This window comes from Drosophila busckii, chromosome 2R, assembly GCF_011750605.1.
Source record: "Drosophila busckii strain San Diego stock center, stock number 13000-0081.31 chromosome 2R, ASM1175060v1, whole genome shotgun sequence".
Classification (NCBI taxonomy): domain Eukaryota; kingdom Metazoa; phylum Arthropoda; class Insecta; order Diptera; family Drosophilidae; genus Drosophila; species Drosophila busckii.
The window spans coordinates 17,215,421-17,231,091 of record NC_046605.1 but is presented as its reverse complement, the minus strand read 5'-3'; the positions used below and the strand labels follow the sequence as shown (position 1 = coordinate 17,231,091).

Sequence of the window (15,671 nt, the reverse complement as noted above, 5' to 3'; positions counted from 1 at the left end):
ATTCGGTTAACTCAGCAATCATTTTGGTTGCTGTCAATGTTAATATTAGGAATTAATAAGCCGACAGACACACATTTATTTTAGTCTGAGTACAGATTTATATATGGCAAAATTTTCTCATTAAAAAATATATTTGAAATCCCAGAGCAAAAGTAGAGCGAAAAGATAGTCAAAAGATAGCTTACCAAATTGGATAAATGAATTGAGCAACAAAATTATTTTCGCCCATTTAACAAAATTAGCAGTCGTCAGTTTTTTACAGTAGCCTAAGAATGCCGCCGAAGAATTATTCCGCTGTGCAGAAGCTAACGCAATCCCTGCGCTCCTATCAGCGTCAGTTTAGTGGTCGCAACATAGTCGAAAAGGGCTACGATGCACTCTTCTCCGGCAGATACACGCATCGCTCATGGCCCAAGCGCGAGGAAGGCTTTGCCGCTATTCAAGTGATGCGTCAATCTCAATTGCGACCCTGGACCAACGCCAGACGCTACGTCAATCAGTCGCAGCTGGGTCAACAGTCCACAGTGGCCAAGCGGGCTGCCACCCAACGACGCAACAATATACTCGCCGCCAAGAGCGCAGCCAGCCATCGACTCAATATGCTGCGCGACGCAGCCGAAAGTATGACACAGCAAAAGAGCGACGAGCGAGTCGCGCAGCCCGCCAAGCAGCAATCAGCCCAAGCTGCCACTGCTCAGCTTAGTCGGAAGAAGTTGGACGAGCAGCGACAACAACAGAAACCAACAGAACAAGCAAAGCCAGCAAAGCAACCAAAGACTGCAGATCCAAAGAAAATCGCCTCCAAGTTAAGTTCGCTTAGTTTCGAGCAGAGCGACAATGCTGAGAGCAAAGAGAAGAAGAAAGTCACGCGCGATTTGCGTCCACTGCGCGACATTGTCTTTGGCTTCAAGGACAACAAGAACGAAGACGATCAGGCGGACCAAATGGAGCTCGACGATGAGCTGCTTAGACGTGTTACTATGCAGCAGCAGGTGCTACCAGAGAGTTCGATATCGCGCAAAGTAATTGCGCCATATTCAACATATCGAACGCATAGAAATCGCTGGGCCGAGTTTCGTCATCGTATGATCTATGGGCCAGTGAATATTTAAAGGAATAGAAAGTTTAGTTAACTCGGTTGTACAATTGATTTGTCATTTGATATAATATCTACTTTTGCAAAGTATTTCAACATCAACATTTTAGGCAGAGCGCAAAGTTTTCGAAACTTAGTCAACTAAATTTCAATTGAATTGAAATAGCAGAGTAATCACAAAATAAACAGTATAAGAATTTTTAATATATTTATAAGAAAATATAAAAAATATATGCACAACTATAATATAAAAATATATATATATATACATCTATAATATATATAATAAATATAAAAATATATAAAATATATATACACATTTATAATATAAAAGAAGCGTTCATTTGTAAATTGAATTCAATACATGAAGTATAAAAGAAAAGAGCTAATTGGAAAAGCGATAGAAACGTCTATATCAGCTAGATTCTATCATGCTGCAGTTTAAATAGTTTATTGAGGAATGAAAATATTGATGATGGGTTATACACTTTTCTTCTTTTAGTATCCTAAAATAAAATATAAGCGATTTTGAATGAAAATAAGTGTTAATGGGAAATATAAGTGACTAATTTTTCCTTCTTCTCATACAAAATAATAATTTTCAAAAAATCATACAGTATAAGCATTACAGTATTTTTGACGAAACAGATGCTGTGTAATATACACATATGTGAGACTATACGCGCGGGGCATAAGTCTTTTTCGCGTAATTCCAAATATATTTTTGTTAAAAATCTAGAAAAAATTGTTTATAAACTGTATTATGTTTAGCAATCAACTATAAAACTTAATATTTATATATGAGTAAATGATGGCCAGTGGGGAGTGATAGCGAGTGTGGGTGTGACTCACTTACTTGCTAACAACACGGCGCTTTCTGATCCTCTTCCCACCTACAGCATGACCGCACACTTATTTATAGCTCACTCAAATTAATCATAGAACTGATGTCATTGAGTTCATTGGTGGTGTGTGGTAGTGTAGGTGTGCAAACGTATAAGGTCTCTTTCGCTCAAGTTTCCGTTTTGCCTAGACTATAGTGCATGATAAATGTTCTCTCTATAGATCAAAATACTCTACTCAATATTTAGCTCAATATAGCGCACAATTATTATAAAAAGATAATCACATCCTACTTCATCGAAGTGCACGTGGCGAACTTGCTGCTGTGGCTTCTAGCCCGCGAAACTAAGCGAAAAGCAGTAAAGAAATACAAAAAATAATAATATGTGCTGTAGTCAGCCACGCATTTTGTACGACTGGCTCGCTCCCAACTCTCAGCTCCACCCACCTCTCCGCTCCCCACCTACGACGCCCTCACCCACCATCTCTCTCCGCCTCACTCCTAGCATACAATCTCTCTCTAGTTCGACTACTCATTTCTGCGACGAGTGCGATAGGACTGTCTATAGTCTGGTTTTGCCATGGAATGTCAATAGAATAGAACAATGGTCTTCTTAGTTTCCGTCTAATTAATAATAGAAGTTGAAGAAGAACTCAAGTCACGACCCACGCTGCGAGGAGAATTATACCTGTGTCATAACACTGGTTTGTCATGCGTACCCAAGACTGCCTCGCATGGATTGTCTTTGATAAGTGATGTCGTGAGTCATAGGGGTAATAGTGGCAGACATATGAAGTCCGGGCAATACACTCTCTGCTCACGCGAACTGCTGGCCGATTAGCCCTCAATATTTAATCGCTTAGACAGGAGCACACAACAAAAAATTATCAAGAGATGTTGCATTCGATTATGGCGCCAACAAAGAGACTATTGTGAATCCTAATTACGCCAACAAGTGCAAAATCAGTGCTTGCAACATGAATTGCAGATTTTTTTTAACAAACAATGTACATAAAGCAAAACAAAATTAACTCGCGCCCGAGCACTTGAAATGGCAACAACTTAACAAGAAAAAAATGTGAAATAAAATAAAATGTAATCAGAGATTTTGCTGGCGCAAGTTAATTGCGAAGCTTTGGCTAAGAGAGTGGGCAAGAGACGCGGTGGGCTGCTGGTGCAACAATTGAATCTATGCACACTCCTTTGCATAAGAAGTGGTCCAGCACACTCGACCCCAGTGCCATAATCCTTTTTGCCAATGAAGTTGTTGTTGTTTTTTTTTGCTCTGTTTTGTTATATTATAAAATTTATGCTGCTGCTCTGCTTTGTTGCAATCTCTTATATTGCCTGCACTTCATTTTATGCCTTTTCCATTTTGTTGTATATTTCATTTTTTTTTTTTTTTTGCAGCCAGCCAAGAGCTGTTGCCGCTTTTGTTGTTGAGTGGGCCAAAGAACTCGGGCGACTACCCCAAACCAGCTAAAGGACATGACAATAAAAATTATGAAGCGTATTACTTGAGTGCACTCTTATTTGTATTCCGTTGCCTTTCTCTTGTCATTTTTAACATTTTTTTTATTTGCAAAAAGCGTAGGTAACAAAGTGATAGAGAATGTCGCTAGTTTCTCAAGAGAAAACTTGCGTGTTAAGTAGCACAAAACGGGTTAAGAGCACTTCAAAGATTATAAAGCGCATGCCAAAGGCTACGGATGCTGCCAAAGAGCTTAAACTAAGCCAAACACCATGGCATTAAAAATATGAATTTAATCAGCCCAACATTCAAAAATTTCATATCAGTTTGCCTAACTAAATTTCCATAGAAAAGATTTTAATATATTAGCAAATATGTATTTTAAATAAAAAATAGCTTAGTAATAAGGCTGAGGCTAAATTCATCAACAGAATGAAAGTTAAGCACTGCATTTAAAAAATTAAGTATACGCCATATTAAGAAGTCAATTGAATAGTGTTAATGTAAATGTAATAAAGAGACAACATTCTGATACTAATATGTCTTATAAAATGTATTTTCTTAAATTTAATTTAAAGTTTTTTTTCCAACCTAATTAGCTTATTAGATCAATATCAAGCAATGTAAATTTTTCTATAACAAAAGCTGTGTGCACTTTATTAAAAGTATTAATAATAAAAAATAATACTCTGCATCCAAGCTAGGGTAACTTAATAAGCTGCGTCCTCTTATTTTTTGAATATGGAATAAAATGATGCTTAAAATATTTATTTATTTATTTAAATTGTACCCTAGAATTAAATTCTATGGTACAATTGGTATAGCCAAAGCAACAAACCCTTCAAATTGATGTTTATAATATATTTTACTAACATCTAGTAGTTATATAACTATTTTGAAATTAATCTTTGCCTAGCAAGTCAGCATTCATTATATGTTTCACTTTTTTATCAAGCTGTTGTTACACTGTAGTTTGTAAAAAAAATTTGTATTCAACAGATTAAAAGTTATAAAAATGTTTGCAAATAGTTTAACCAAATTCGATGCAGCCAAAATATATAATCAGATATTTTGGAATGCTAATAGAAAGGCCAGCCAACAAAGCAGTAGCAGACCGCAGAGCGGCGACTATGTCAAGATCAGGGAGTACATTGAAAAGCAGCGAGTGGAGCCCAATCCTGAGTACCACTGTGCGCCACGTTGCTTTGTTATGAATTATCGCAAGCATCAGCGGCGTGAAAATGTGAGCGAGATGCAGAATATAGAGAAAACTCCCAAATTTCTATGGGCAGATTTTCGCAGACGCATGATCTATGGCACTTATGATATATAGATAAAGCTGCAGTAGGAGCAATAATGTAAATTGTCAGATAGTAAATAAATTGGATTATACAAAGTTTCGATGCCAATGCAGATTTTATGTAAATGCAGCACAAGTCAATATACAAAATATAAGATTTTAACAAATCATTACACATATTTCAACTTGTTTTTGTTTTTCTAACACATAAGCATTTGACTATGTGTCAAATTTCGAGAGCTATACAGTTTTAGTTGAATTTGTTTTCACTTCATTGTGTTCAGCTGCCTGACTAAAGGCTTGAAAGCAAAATTCGAAATTGTAAACAAAATTCGAAATTTTTATTTATATTTTTATTTTTGTTCGTCAATAATTATGTCAAAATTAGTTAAAAATATAATGCGTCGTGCTTCGAATAAATTTGTACGTCAAGCGGCTGCAAAATTTGGGCTTAGGCGTTGCTATGGCTCGCGTCCGGAATTTTGCGATGAAATCCAATACAGCCATCCGGAAAACCGTCGGCTAACACCCGATGTATACTTCGGCAGGAACCAACAGATCGCTTTGCGCCAACAGCAAGAGGAACTGATGGATCTGCGTAAATTCAATAGGCGTCTGGATCTCTCCTACTCCAAAATCTCGAATGGATATAATGCGATGAAATCCAGACAGCAATGGGCACAATTTAGGCGCAAACTAGTCTACGGCAACTTTGCAATGTAAATTCTTTTCCCAAGGACATACATAGTTCAAAATGTGCGAATTGCGCGTTTTTTAGACTGCCGTTTACTTACTGTGAGCTACAATGTGAATCTTAGACTAAAATTCAAGCAATTCTAATAAAAAAAATAAAAAATTCAATAAGCCAACTAAGCAAAGTATTGATTATTTAATCGTTTTTTAATTTTCCTCGTGAGTTTTAATTGGTAATTGTTATTTATGAGTTAAATTTATACCATAATCAATTTGTGAGCAAAAAAAAATATAACTATTGTAATAAATTATTTTAATTATTATACATCACAGTCGGGTTGTAACCAATTTTTAAAAAAAATTATCCTATTAAGCCTAAAGTTAGCCCAATTGAAATACATTAATTTAATTCTAGATTCTATAATATTTATTTATATGTATGTATGTAGCCAATAAAAATGATTACTCATGAATTAGTTACATAAAATTACATAAATTAACTAAAAAAATATATATAAGATAAATTCAATATGCAACAAAGCAAAGTTATGATTATTTAATAAACATTAATTTATGTTTTTCTTTAACGAGCATATGTTTTTAAGCAAACAAAAGTATCTTTATTACTTTTTAAATATTTGTGAATAATAAAATCTTGTAAATAACTTTATAGAAAATAAATATTATAACTGGTGGTAATATACTTATAATAATGGTTACTTATGAATTAGTGACATAAAATTAGTTAAATCAAAAAAATTCATATAATAATTCAACTATTATTTTGCATACTATTTACAGTTAATCAAAATATATGGTAATTTTCTTTTATTTGCTACAAGTTGCATGAAGCATGTTGCATGTTTTATTGATAACAATGCAGCAATTTAATTGGTTTGACTACAACAACAAAAGCGTAGCTAACTTTCGACCACATAACGGTGGTTTCGCAAGCAAATAAAAAAAATATAACGCACAGTTTATATAAAAAGGTGAACCTTTAAATAAAATAAATGCAAACATTAATTTTTTCATAAGCATAGAGTGAGTGTTTTGAGTTGTTAAGTCAAATTTGTTGGCTAGAAAACTAATACGCATCGAAATTCGAAAATTGGCAACAGTTGTAAATGCTTTGCTGGCCAGCACCCTCATTTACAGTTAGTATATGGGCAGCCATTTTGTAGTTTTGTGCACAACGATTTGGCGGCTTTTGTGCGTTGCGTGGTTTTATGTAACGTGGCACCCAGTCAAACAACCACCCAACCCCACCCACTTTAACTACCTTGATGCCAGGCACAAATTGTCTGCATCCGTCAATTCCATGAGCCGTGGCCTGTCGATATTTTTGCCAATTTTTAGGCTGCCTCCTACAAATTGCTTTTTGAGCTTGTTAGAGTTTGGCACACACACATACAAACACACACACACACAGACGCTAATGAATAGTCAAAGTCCGGCGCGTGGAGTTGTACACTTTTTAGCGTTTTAACGAAACAAAAACAACAACGAAAAAATTCGAAATCGAAAACGAAAACTAAATGGCAGTGCTTAGGCGCATATTACAGGCAGCTGCGAATGGCCATCAACGTGCCCATTTTATAATCAAATTCAGCGCAGAGCCAAAGGAAATACGAATAGGAATGATTGGATGTCCAGCAAGCCAAGTCACTGGAAAAAATTTTCTAAGCGTATATATATTTTTATAATAATTTTAAAGTGCAGCTACTACGGCAGTTAATATTAAATTGAAGCAAAATGAATAAGTATTGTAGCTAGATTTGTTTTAGCTTTAGCTCTTATTTTGAACAAAAATATACATTACAGCATTAAAAGTATAACCATAATAATATAACTAAATATACAATTATTTTATAGGCAAAGTATTCGCTAGTTTGTTGAACTAGCAACGCAGTTTGCAGATTTCTTTAGCTTCTTCTCTTCGCCTCCATCAAAAGCTAAAAAAAAACCTGCTCATTGGCGTCTATGTATTGCACGCTTATGCCAACAACTCAATACCAATGCGCTTTCTATGCCCATTGCCACGCCCACAAGCGTAAAGCGCAGTCAACATGCAAACACTCACTCAAGCGCTTACATTTTACCGTACAACGCAAAGAGAACAATTTGAAGACATGTACTGCGTATGCGAAATGAAGTAATTAAACAAACATACAACGTCGATTAGAAAATGAAGCAAAAGCAAGTAGACAAACACACACACACACACACACATGCATAAAAGCCCAACAGGCTGTTGGGTTTTTAAAAAGCTCAGTTGAGCAAATATAAATAAGCGAGCAAAATACTTTTTTTGCAAAACGAACTTGCTATGCACTTATACAAATACAAAATAATAAAATTAATAAAAAAAATAATTTTATATTATATTAACATTAAAAAACAAAAGCGTGGCTAAATTTGCATTGGATTTTTGCTTGGATTAATATTTTTTCAAACTTCCTGCTGCTTATTCACATACTTTGGTTTAAAATGTTTGCAAATAAAGTGTATTAGCCCCAAAAACTGATTTTAACGTATTGCCTCATGTTAAATTATTTATTTGAAAGCAAGATATCAACATCAGACAGCTTCAGGCTAACAAATTGACATGAAAATAAAAATAACATTTTTATTGAGCATATTCATTGAGGGGGGCTTGGTTAATTAGTTGACATTTGCGCTTAATTGCAACACATGCACTGGAGGGCATTGAATCTCAGTGAAGCGTTCGGATTTCCTTGCATGATTGATAACCGTATTGAGAGAAGCACCAATTGACGGAAGCGTTCACGCAAAGCGAGAATCTTGACACCCACTTCAAAAGCAGGTGCCAACGCAGCTTAAACAAACTTTAGAGGAGGAGAAGGTGAGTGAAAAGCTTTGGTATTTTATAATAAACACTAATAAATAAACCTTTGGCATGCTTGCGTTTATTATTTTACTGTATTTTATTATTTTTGTTTGTTCAGAAGACTTAGCAAATGTGAATTGCAATTAAGAATTTTGTTTACAAAAGCTGTACGTGAAATTTTTTAAGCAAATGCTGAAAAATGCAAATTGTTATACTACAGAAACTTTTACACAAGTAAGCTGTTGTAATGTTGTTATAGAAAATGGCATGACTCAAATTTTCTTTATCAATTGGAAACTGTGGAAAATGTAAACAAATCGTACTATCTGCCATGATTTTTGTTCGAGTGATATGAAATTTAATAGCTAAATGGCTTAAATGTAGAGCAATTAATTGATTTTTACAGAATATCAATAACTTTTATAAGGTCTGAGTAAAACGCAAGTATAATTTCCATTATTTTCGCTGCAGCGCAATTAGTAGCAGCGCCAGCTCTTAATTTATTTTTAAGCTTAAGTGAAAAGAGAGTGCAGATCAGTAATGCAAGCATGCTGCTAGAAAAAGATGGCATCAAAACAAACTACGAGCTCTTTTTTGTTTTTAGTCAAAGAGCGCCAATGCAGCCGTTGCATCAAGAACAAAGAGTGAATTGCATGTGAACGAGTGTGAAGAGTTCACTGCTAATGAAAATAAAAGAGAAGCTAATTCAAGCGCTTTGCGCATGCAAATTTTGAAGAGCAAAGTTTTTTATAAGCAGCAGCAGCTGCAGCCTAAATTCTAACGGAGCATAATAGTGAGTGAAGTGAAGTGAGTGCAAATAGACGAAAAATAAAAACGCGGCTGTGCGCGCGTAAAAATTAAATGAAATTGGTACTTAAATAGCTTTTATTACGTTTATAATAGCTTTGAAATGTTATAATTTAGTTAACAATAATCTTAGCTTGCTGTTGATCAGTATAATCTTTAAATTTCCTTCAGGCAATAGGCAACCTCCGGCGTCTTCGCTCTGATCCACTTAATGTAGCTGGCCACGCGCGTATTAACCGAAGGCTGCTGCGTGGCACAGGCATAACCATAGCTAACAATGCCCACAGCCATCATGCGTCCATTCTTACGCTCATACAAAGCTCCCCCAGAGTCATACTGGCAGGTGTCGCGTCCTGGCGTGTAAGTGCAGAAGCTGTGCGCTGGCACAGCGCCACCTACAATGGAATTGCGGCACTGCTCCAAGCTGATGACATCCAGCGTGGTCTTGAGCAGACGATGCGTTTGCGGGCCGCCATACGAGGTGGTGCCCCAGCCAGCAGCGAGCAGCTGTTCACCCACCAACGGCAGCTTCTTGCCATTCGGCGCCGGCTGCAGCGGCAGACAGGCGGGTCCAACGCTGCGATTCCAGAGCATGGGCAGACGTGTGCGTAGCAGCGCAATATCGTTGCGCAGTTGTCCATTATTGTGGCTGAACTGCTCGTGTATGATCAAGGACTCCAGATCGTAGCGGCGTGTAAAGAGCGTCTCATAGCCAACTGACAAGTCGTGCTCGCCCACAACAATGCGCAAGAGATCGGCGCGTGCAGTTTCCGAGCTTAGAAAGCAGTGAGCAGCGCTCAGCAGATAATGATGATGAACTAAAGTAAATGGAGCAACACAATAACAGCAAGCTGAGCATCTTTAGTTGGAACTTACTGATTGCTGCGCCGCAGAAAACTTTGCCCAGTCGCTTGGTCAGCACGCCCGCCATGGACGGAAACTCATGCAGCGCTGCTTCATCATTGGTGGGACTGGCAATGCGTGGCGTCAAACTCCAGCCACAGTTGCAGCTAGGCCGTTGGGCCTCCACCAGGCAAGAGAAGCGTCCATTTCCCGGCGTCCCAGCGGGCGCATAAGCGGACACAATGCGGCCACGTTTGGCGGAAGTCTTTGCAGTGCTCCGGCTAGTGCCAATTGAGCGTGCATTGTTGGAGAGCAGCGAGGCGACATAAGCCAAGGCATCGCTCACGCCCACATCCTGCAGCACGTTCAGCACCTCGTTGGAAAACTCATCATCCTGCTCCTGCTCCTGCTCCGTCTCTGGCCTGCTTGTCGTTGTGCTGGTTGTTGTACTGGTTGTGGTGCTTGTAATTCGCGTTGAGGGCTTATCCCTTAACTTTGCCACCAGCGCTGGCGTCACCGCCGCCTCCTTCCGCTGTGAAATGTACGAAATGACGGCACGATTCAGAAAACTTTGACGTTCAAACTTTCCGCTGCCACAAAAGTATTCGGAGCTCGTCAGCAACTCGTCGCCATCGGCATTAAAATGAAACACCTCGGAACGGCAGCGCGTGTCTCTAGTAGTCTGCGAAAAATTTAAGGTAAGTCAATTTTATTGTTCAATTAATTAATTGCTAAAGCTTAAGCTAGCAAGTCTCCTAGGGTCTTCTTTGGGTTTGAGCTTCTAAGCCACCACATTTACTTTATTTATTAAGAATTCTTTTGTAGATATTTTAAAAAATATTTTTTTAATATTTTGATATTAAAGTTGATAATATTAATACATTTTTTGGATGTTATAAGCACAAATTCTTATTCTTATTCTTCTTTTTTTATGCTTTAAAATATTTAAAAATTATATATTTAAAGTTGGTTAGTTAATAAGTCGTGTAGAGTCTTTTTATGCTTCGAACTTTAAAAGAACTTTACTCACTTTTCTTATTTTTATTTTTTTTAAGCATTCAAATATTTAGAAATTTCAAAACTAAATATTGTAAAACCTTCTTAAAGCTTTAAGCTTGTTAGCCATATTATTGGATTTTTATTGTTCAATTCAAAATTTTAAGTTGTTGCATAAATAAATTGCTGAAGTTTCAGCAACCAAATCCACTTCTTAAGCTCAAACCGTTTAGAGTTTTAAGCTTGTTAGCCTCATTATTGCATTTTGAATATTTTAACCCCTAAAAAATTCAAAATTTTAAGTTGGTAACTAAATAAATTACTTAAGCTTCAGCTACCAAATCTACTAAAGTCTTCTCATGCGTAAAACTACTAAGCGTATTTTTTTTTTTGTATAACTTCAGAATTCTGCTTTATTTTTATAAATACATTTGCTACATTTCCTAAACTATATTTTTTCTATTTAAAATATATTTGAATTAGTTGTTTGCTTCTGATTTTTGCCACTTACCGTCTGCAATTGTAGCTCACACTTAAAGTTGAGCACATGATCCTTGGGCGCCTGCACGGCATAGCGACAGGAGCTGCCTGCTGGATACAGTCCAGGATAATAAGGTGAATTGATATAGATCTTGTGGCCTGCCAGCAGCTCCAGCTGATGATTGCATTGCTCGTAGAGCGCCAGAGCAATCGAGACTGAGCTCAGCAGCAGCCAAAAGCGGCAACACATGATCGCAGCGAGGTTTGCAACAAAACTGAGCGTGCCACAGCGTTGGCAGCGACTTAAGAATTCAAAATTCAAAGTCTTCAATCAAGTTGCCAAATATGCAGACAGATCTCTGGTAGATTTTGCCGACGGCGCTGACAGCTGCGGCTGTCACGCAAGCTGCTCCATCAGCTCACCCACAACCTGTCCGGTTGCCTTAACGTCTTAAATATGCATTAATTGGGCTATCTAAGGCAGCCAACGAAAGTCGTCAAAAGCAACAGTTGACAGCTAATCGTAGGAAAGTGCAAGTTTTGTTACCGTTGCTTCCCCCTTTGTTTTGGCTTTGTATTGGCGATAAACCAGTTTGGAATATCGCATGTTATGTGGGTCACACACACACATTGGATCGGGGCTAAGAACAATAGCGACCTTGAGAACCTTGGCATTACTTTCACTCAAAGCGTAACTGAAGTTTTTGTGGCAGCAGCAGAAACTTCAAAGCCGTAGATTACAAATCTGTTAAATAAAATAAATTAAAAAAACACTATGTGTTGAAATACATTTTTAAAAATTTAAATAAAATGCGCATATTTAATAATAAGAAAAATAATGCAGTAACTAACAATTTTAATTTAATTAAATAATTCAACATGAAAGTAAAAATTAAATTAGCTGAGTATTTGTAATAAACTTTTTTCCATTTCTATGCTGAAATACATTTTTAAAAATTTAAATTTAATAATAAGAAAAATAATTAACAATTTTAAATAATTCAACATCAAAGTAAAAATTAAATTAGCTGAGTATTTATATTTGTAATAAATTTTTTTCCATTTCTATGCTCAATCTCATCTTAAATCTCAATCTAAAATAAATGAAAAAGCCACTATGTGCTGAAATACATTATAAAAAATTTAAATAAAATTCACAAATTTAATAATTAGAAAAATAATGCAACTAACAATTTTAAATAATTCAATATCATGCTAAAAATTAAATTAGCTGAGTATTTATATTTGTAATAAATTTTTTGCATTTCTATGCTCAATCTCTAACTACAGAAAATTTAAATCAAATGAGTTGCTTTACTTGTAAGAAATTGTTACTGAGCATATATTTTTAATTTAATTTTAAATCGCAATTTAAATATTTAAATCTTTAACAAGTTAGCAACAGCAGAATATTAAAATCAGCTTAATTATTCTTAGGATTATTATTAATAAATAGCTGCATCGAACTTGCTGCATTTTATATCAATTAGTCTTTGAGAGTGAGCCAAGCAAATATCAATTAGCTTATGCAAATGCTCAGCTGCAATTAGTTGGTTGCTATAAAGTTAGTTCAGTCTCGCTCTTGAATAACAATTTACTTGAAATAAAACTATGAAGCTCTGCTATATTAACTTTTAATCAGTGATAAACAATTTACTTGATGCTTTGTGTTAATTTTCACTACTTTAAAGCGCCCACTTGGCATTACTCCCACTGCTGCTACTTAGCCAAGTGTATGCTGCTGTTTTTTTTTTAGAGTTTTTTAGGGCGCTGCTTAATTGGATGTGCACCTTACTCCAAGCTGCGGCGCCACACATGTGCGCCAAATGGCATAAAAACTAAAAAATGTAACGGCTAGCGGAGTATAGGGGGGTGGGTGGGTGTTGGCGAGTTGAACGACAGCAAGTTTGTCGCCCATTTTGTAAAATAAATAAAAAGTCAAAGCGACGGATGGCGCCGCGGCTGTCACGAGGCGCGCAGACAAACGCTTAATGCTAATATTATTTTCTTGCTTAACAAGCGTTGTGGAGCTGCTGCTGCTGTCCAGTTGGGTGGGGTGGGTGGTTGTTCGTGTGACTTATTTGCGCAAGCCATAAAAAATTTAACTTTATTTCGCCATTTTTAATTTCCTACTCCGGCGGCGCGCATTTGGCGTAAACAGTCAACGTAGGACAATAACTACAACAAAACGAGACATACGAGAGTCGCGAGTTCCTAGCCAGAGAATTGCCAAATGCCATTTTACCGAATCCAGGACCCATACGTAAGCCGCGCCAGAGCCCGGACCCAGGCCAAAGGAACAATGCACTCTCTAGCTAAAAAATAAAAATAAAGCGCGCCTGCTTGCTTGCTATTTTGTTTGTACACATACATGCATATATATTTATATATGTGTGTGTGTGTGTGTGTGTGTATTTGTTGTATTTTGTGCTCGTTATTCTTTTGCAGTCTTGCTGATTTTTTTATAGTAAGCTGGGGCTGCATGCGCGAGCGCGGAAAACAAACAGAAAATAATTCAAAGTGGATACAACTAAAGCAAAGTCAAAGCTAATATACGAAAATGTAATAAAAATTAAAAAGAAATAAAAACGAATTAAAATGAAAGCAAAGTCATGTGGGAAAGGCAAATGAGAAAATTTTCAGCAGTTGCAACTATGGGATGACATATAACGTGACAGCTGCTGCTGCTGCTGCTTCTGCTTCTGCTGCCTTTTAAGCCACCCAAATGACAAATGTGGGGATCACAATTAAATGAGTTTATATTTTATAACAAATATATATAACAATGCATGAATGCGGTCATATAAATATGCAAGCATGCGTGCATGATTTTAATTTAAACAGAACTCTAAGCTCTGCACTGCATTTATTACTAGGAAATAAAGTTAAGCAGCAGATTGAAAGCAGCAAAGTCAAATTTGAAAATTTATTTATTGTATTTTTACATTTCTAGCCCAACCCCATTGCTTCTGCTCTATAACAAAACTGCACAATTACGTATACTTAATGCATATTTATGCATTTATGTATAATTTATAATTAATTTATTTATGTCTGCCAATAAATTATTTCTCACAAATGCGCCTTTTCCTAATTAAAAGGCTCGGCTTAAAATTTGCAGCACTTTAACTAAACGTTTTAAATTTTTGAAGCCTTCTCTTGCTTGCCAGCCCAAAAGGCTGTTGGAAAATAATTTGGCGCTGTGAAAAGGTCAAACAGCTCATATGACACGCCTTCCAAAAAGAAAACGAGTAAAAGCAAATAAATACATAAAAATCTCAAAATCTCACATACACTTACAGACAGCCAAAATTATAAGAAAATATAAAAATCTGTAGCAGTTAGTTAGAAAGTCTTCGATTCGCAGTTAATTGGTCTAAAATTTATTGAGGTGAAGTTCAAGTTGATTAACCTTGCTCTGTGACTCGCCGTTGGCCTGGTATTTGGCCAAAAAACTGCATGATCTCTCTATGCGGGCTTTAATGCTCTGATCGATGATTCCGACGAGGCCAAAATACTCAAGGAGGAAAAAAGCCTAAGTCTCCACACCACAAACAAGGACTCAAAAGCTTTTCCGTGCTGGTTTCAATCTTGTCTAACACAAACTCTACACTCGACAGCTTTGTCACAATTTGTTTATTGTCGATAATTTCCCATATCAAATACACTTACATTGTTAGCAAAGTCGCACACCTGCCAACAGCTGACAAAAGCTCAATGCGCTGTCGCATGCATAAAAATTTAAATGCAACTGTAAAAACATTTTTAAAAGCATAAGTAATAAACATATTACATATTACAGAGCTCAGCTTGCTTATTATTAAAGTACAAACATATGACCAACATATTATATTGGTAATAAATTTCAAACATAAATCTAAAATATTTAGTTAATAAAGTCACGATGAGTTTTTTTTAGAATAAATCAGACACTAGTTTAAAATAAAAACTACGACGTAACAATTACTTCTCAGCTTACTTTTATGCAAGCTATATTAAATTAAACTTATTTATAATTTCTATTTAAATCAAAAATAACACTTAAATCTAATTTCTTATTTAAAAGCTACAAAATAATAATTGCATTTAATTTTAAACTATAAAAGTTCCATGTTAAATAATCAATAACTCACTATTATTAAGCACCAATTTATATAAGTAATTTATTATTTGCTAACGCATTAAATAAAGTATGAAGTCTAAGTTACATTTTTTCAATGTTTAAGCTTTAACAATTTAGTTATACAAACTTTCAATATGGCAATCGATAGAAACTTGGGTTAAACCACA

General features: G+C 36.0%; 3 protein-coding genes across 3 annotated transcripts; 2 read left to right on the top strand and 1 right to left on the bottom strand.

The window, feature by feature from the left end:
- Positions 1-86: 86 nt before the first annotated feature.
- Positions 87-1,300, top strand: LOC108595585. The gene has a single exon (XM_017980847.2). It carries the CDS (start codon positions 273-275, stop codon positions 1,110-1,112), a length of 840 nt encoding a protein of 279 aa, XP_017836336.1. The 5' UTR covers positions 87-272; the 3' UTR covers positions 1,113-1,300.
- Positions 1,301-4,363: 3,063 nt separating this feature from the next.
- On the top strand, positions 4,364-4,883 carry LOC108595865. The gene has a single exon (XM_017981156.1). It carries the CDS (start codon positions 4,427-4,429, stop codon positions 4,742-4,744), a length of 318 nt encoding a protein of 105 aa, XP_017836645.1. The 5' UTR covers positions 4,364-4,426; the 3' UTR covers positions 4,745-4,883.
- Positions 4,884-9,218: 4,335 nt separating this feature from the next.
- On the bottom strand, positions 9,219-11,631 carry LOC108594689 (venom serine protease). Its single transcript, XM_017979829.1, has 3 exons — positions 11,413-11,631; positions 9,939-10,587; positions 9,219-9,880 (listed from the first exon to the last, which is right to left on the bottom strand). The coding sequence occupies exons 1-3, from the start codon at positions 11,629-11,631 to the stop codon at positions 9,219-9,221; spliced, it is 1,530 nt and encodes a 509-aa protein (XP_017835318.1).
- Positions 11,632-15,671: the final 4,040 nt, after the last annotated feature.

Bases quoted from the DNA above. Each gene is read 5' to 3' on its own strand.
- LOC108594689 (XM_017979829.1), bottom strand. From the start codon at position 11,631: ATGTGTTGCCGCTTTTGGCTGCTGCTGAGCTCAGTCTCGATTGCTCTG. The intron at 10,588-11,412 runs GTAAGTGGCAAA...AATTTTTCGCAG, and splicing joins GTGAGCTACAATTGCAGACG to ACTACTAGAGACACGCGCTG. The intron at 9,881-9,938 runs GTAAGTTCCAAC...CATTTACTTTAG, and splicing joins TTTCTGCGGCGCAGCAATCA to TTCATCATCATTATCTGCTG.
- LOC108595865 (XM_017981156.1), top strand. From the start codon at position 4,427: ATGTTTGCAAATAGTTTAACCAAATTCGATGCAGCCAAAATATATAAT.
- LOC108595585 (XM_017980847.2), top strand. From the start codon at position 273: ATGCCGCCGAAGAATTATTCCGCTGTGCAGAAGCTAACGCAATCCCTG.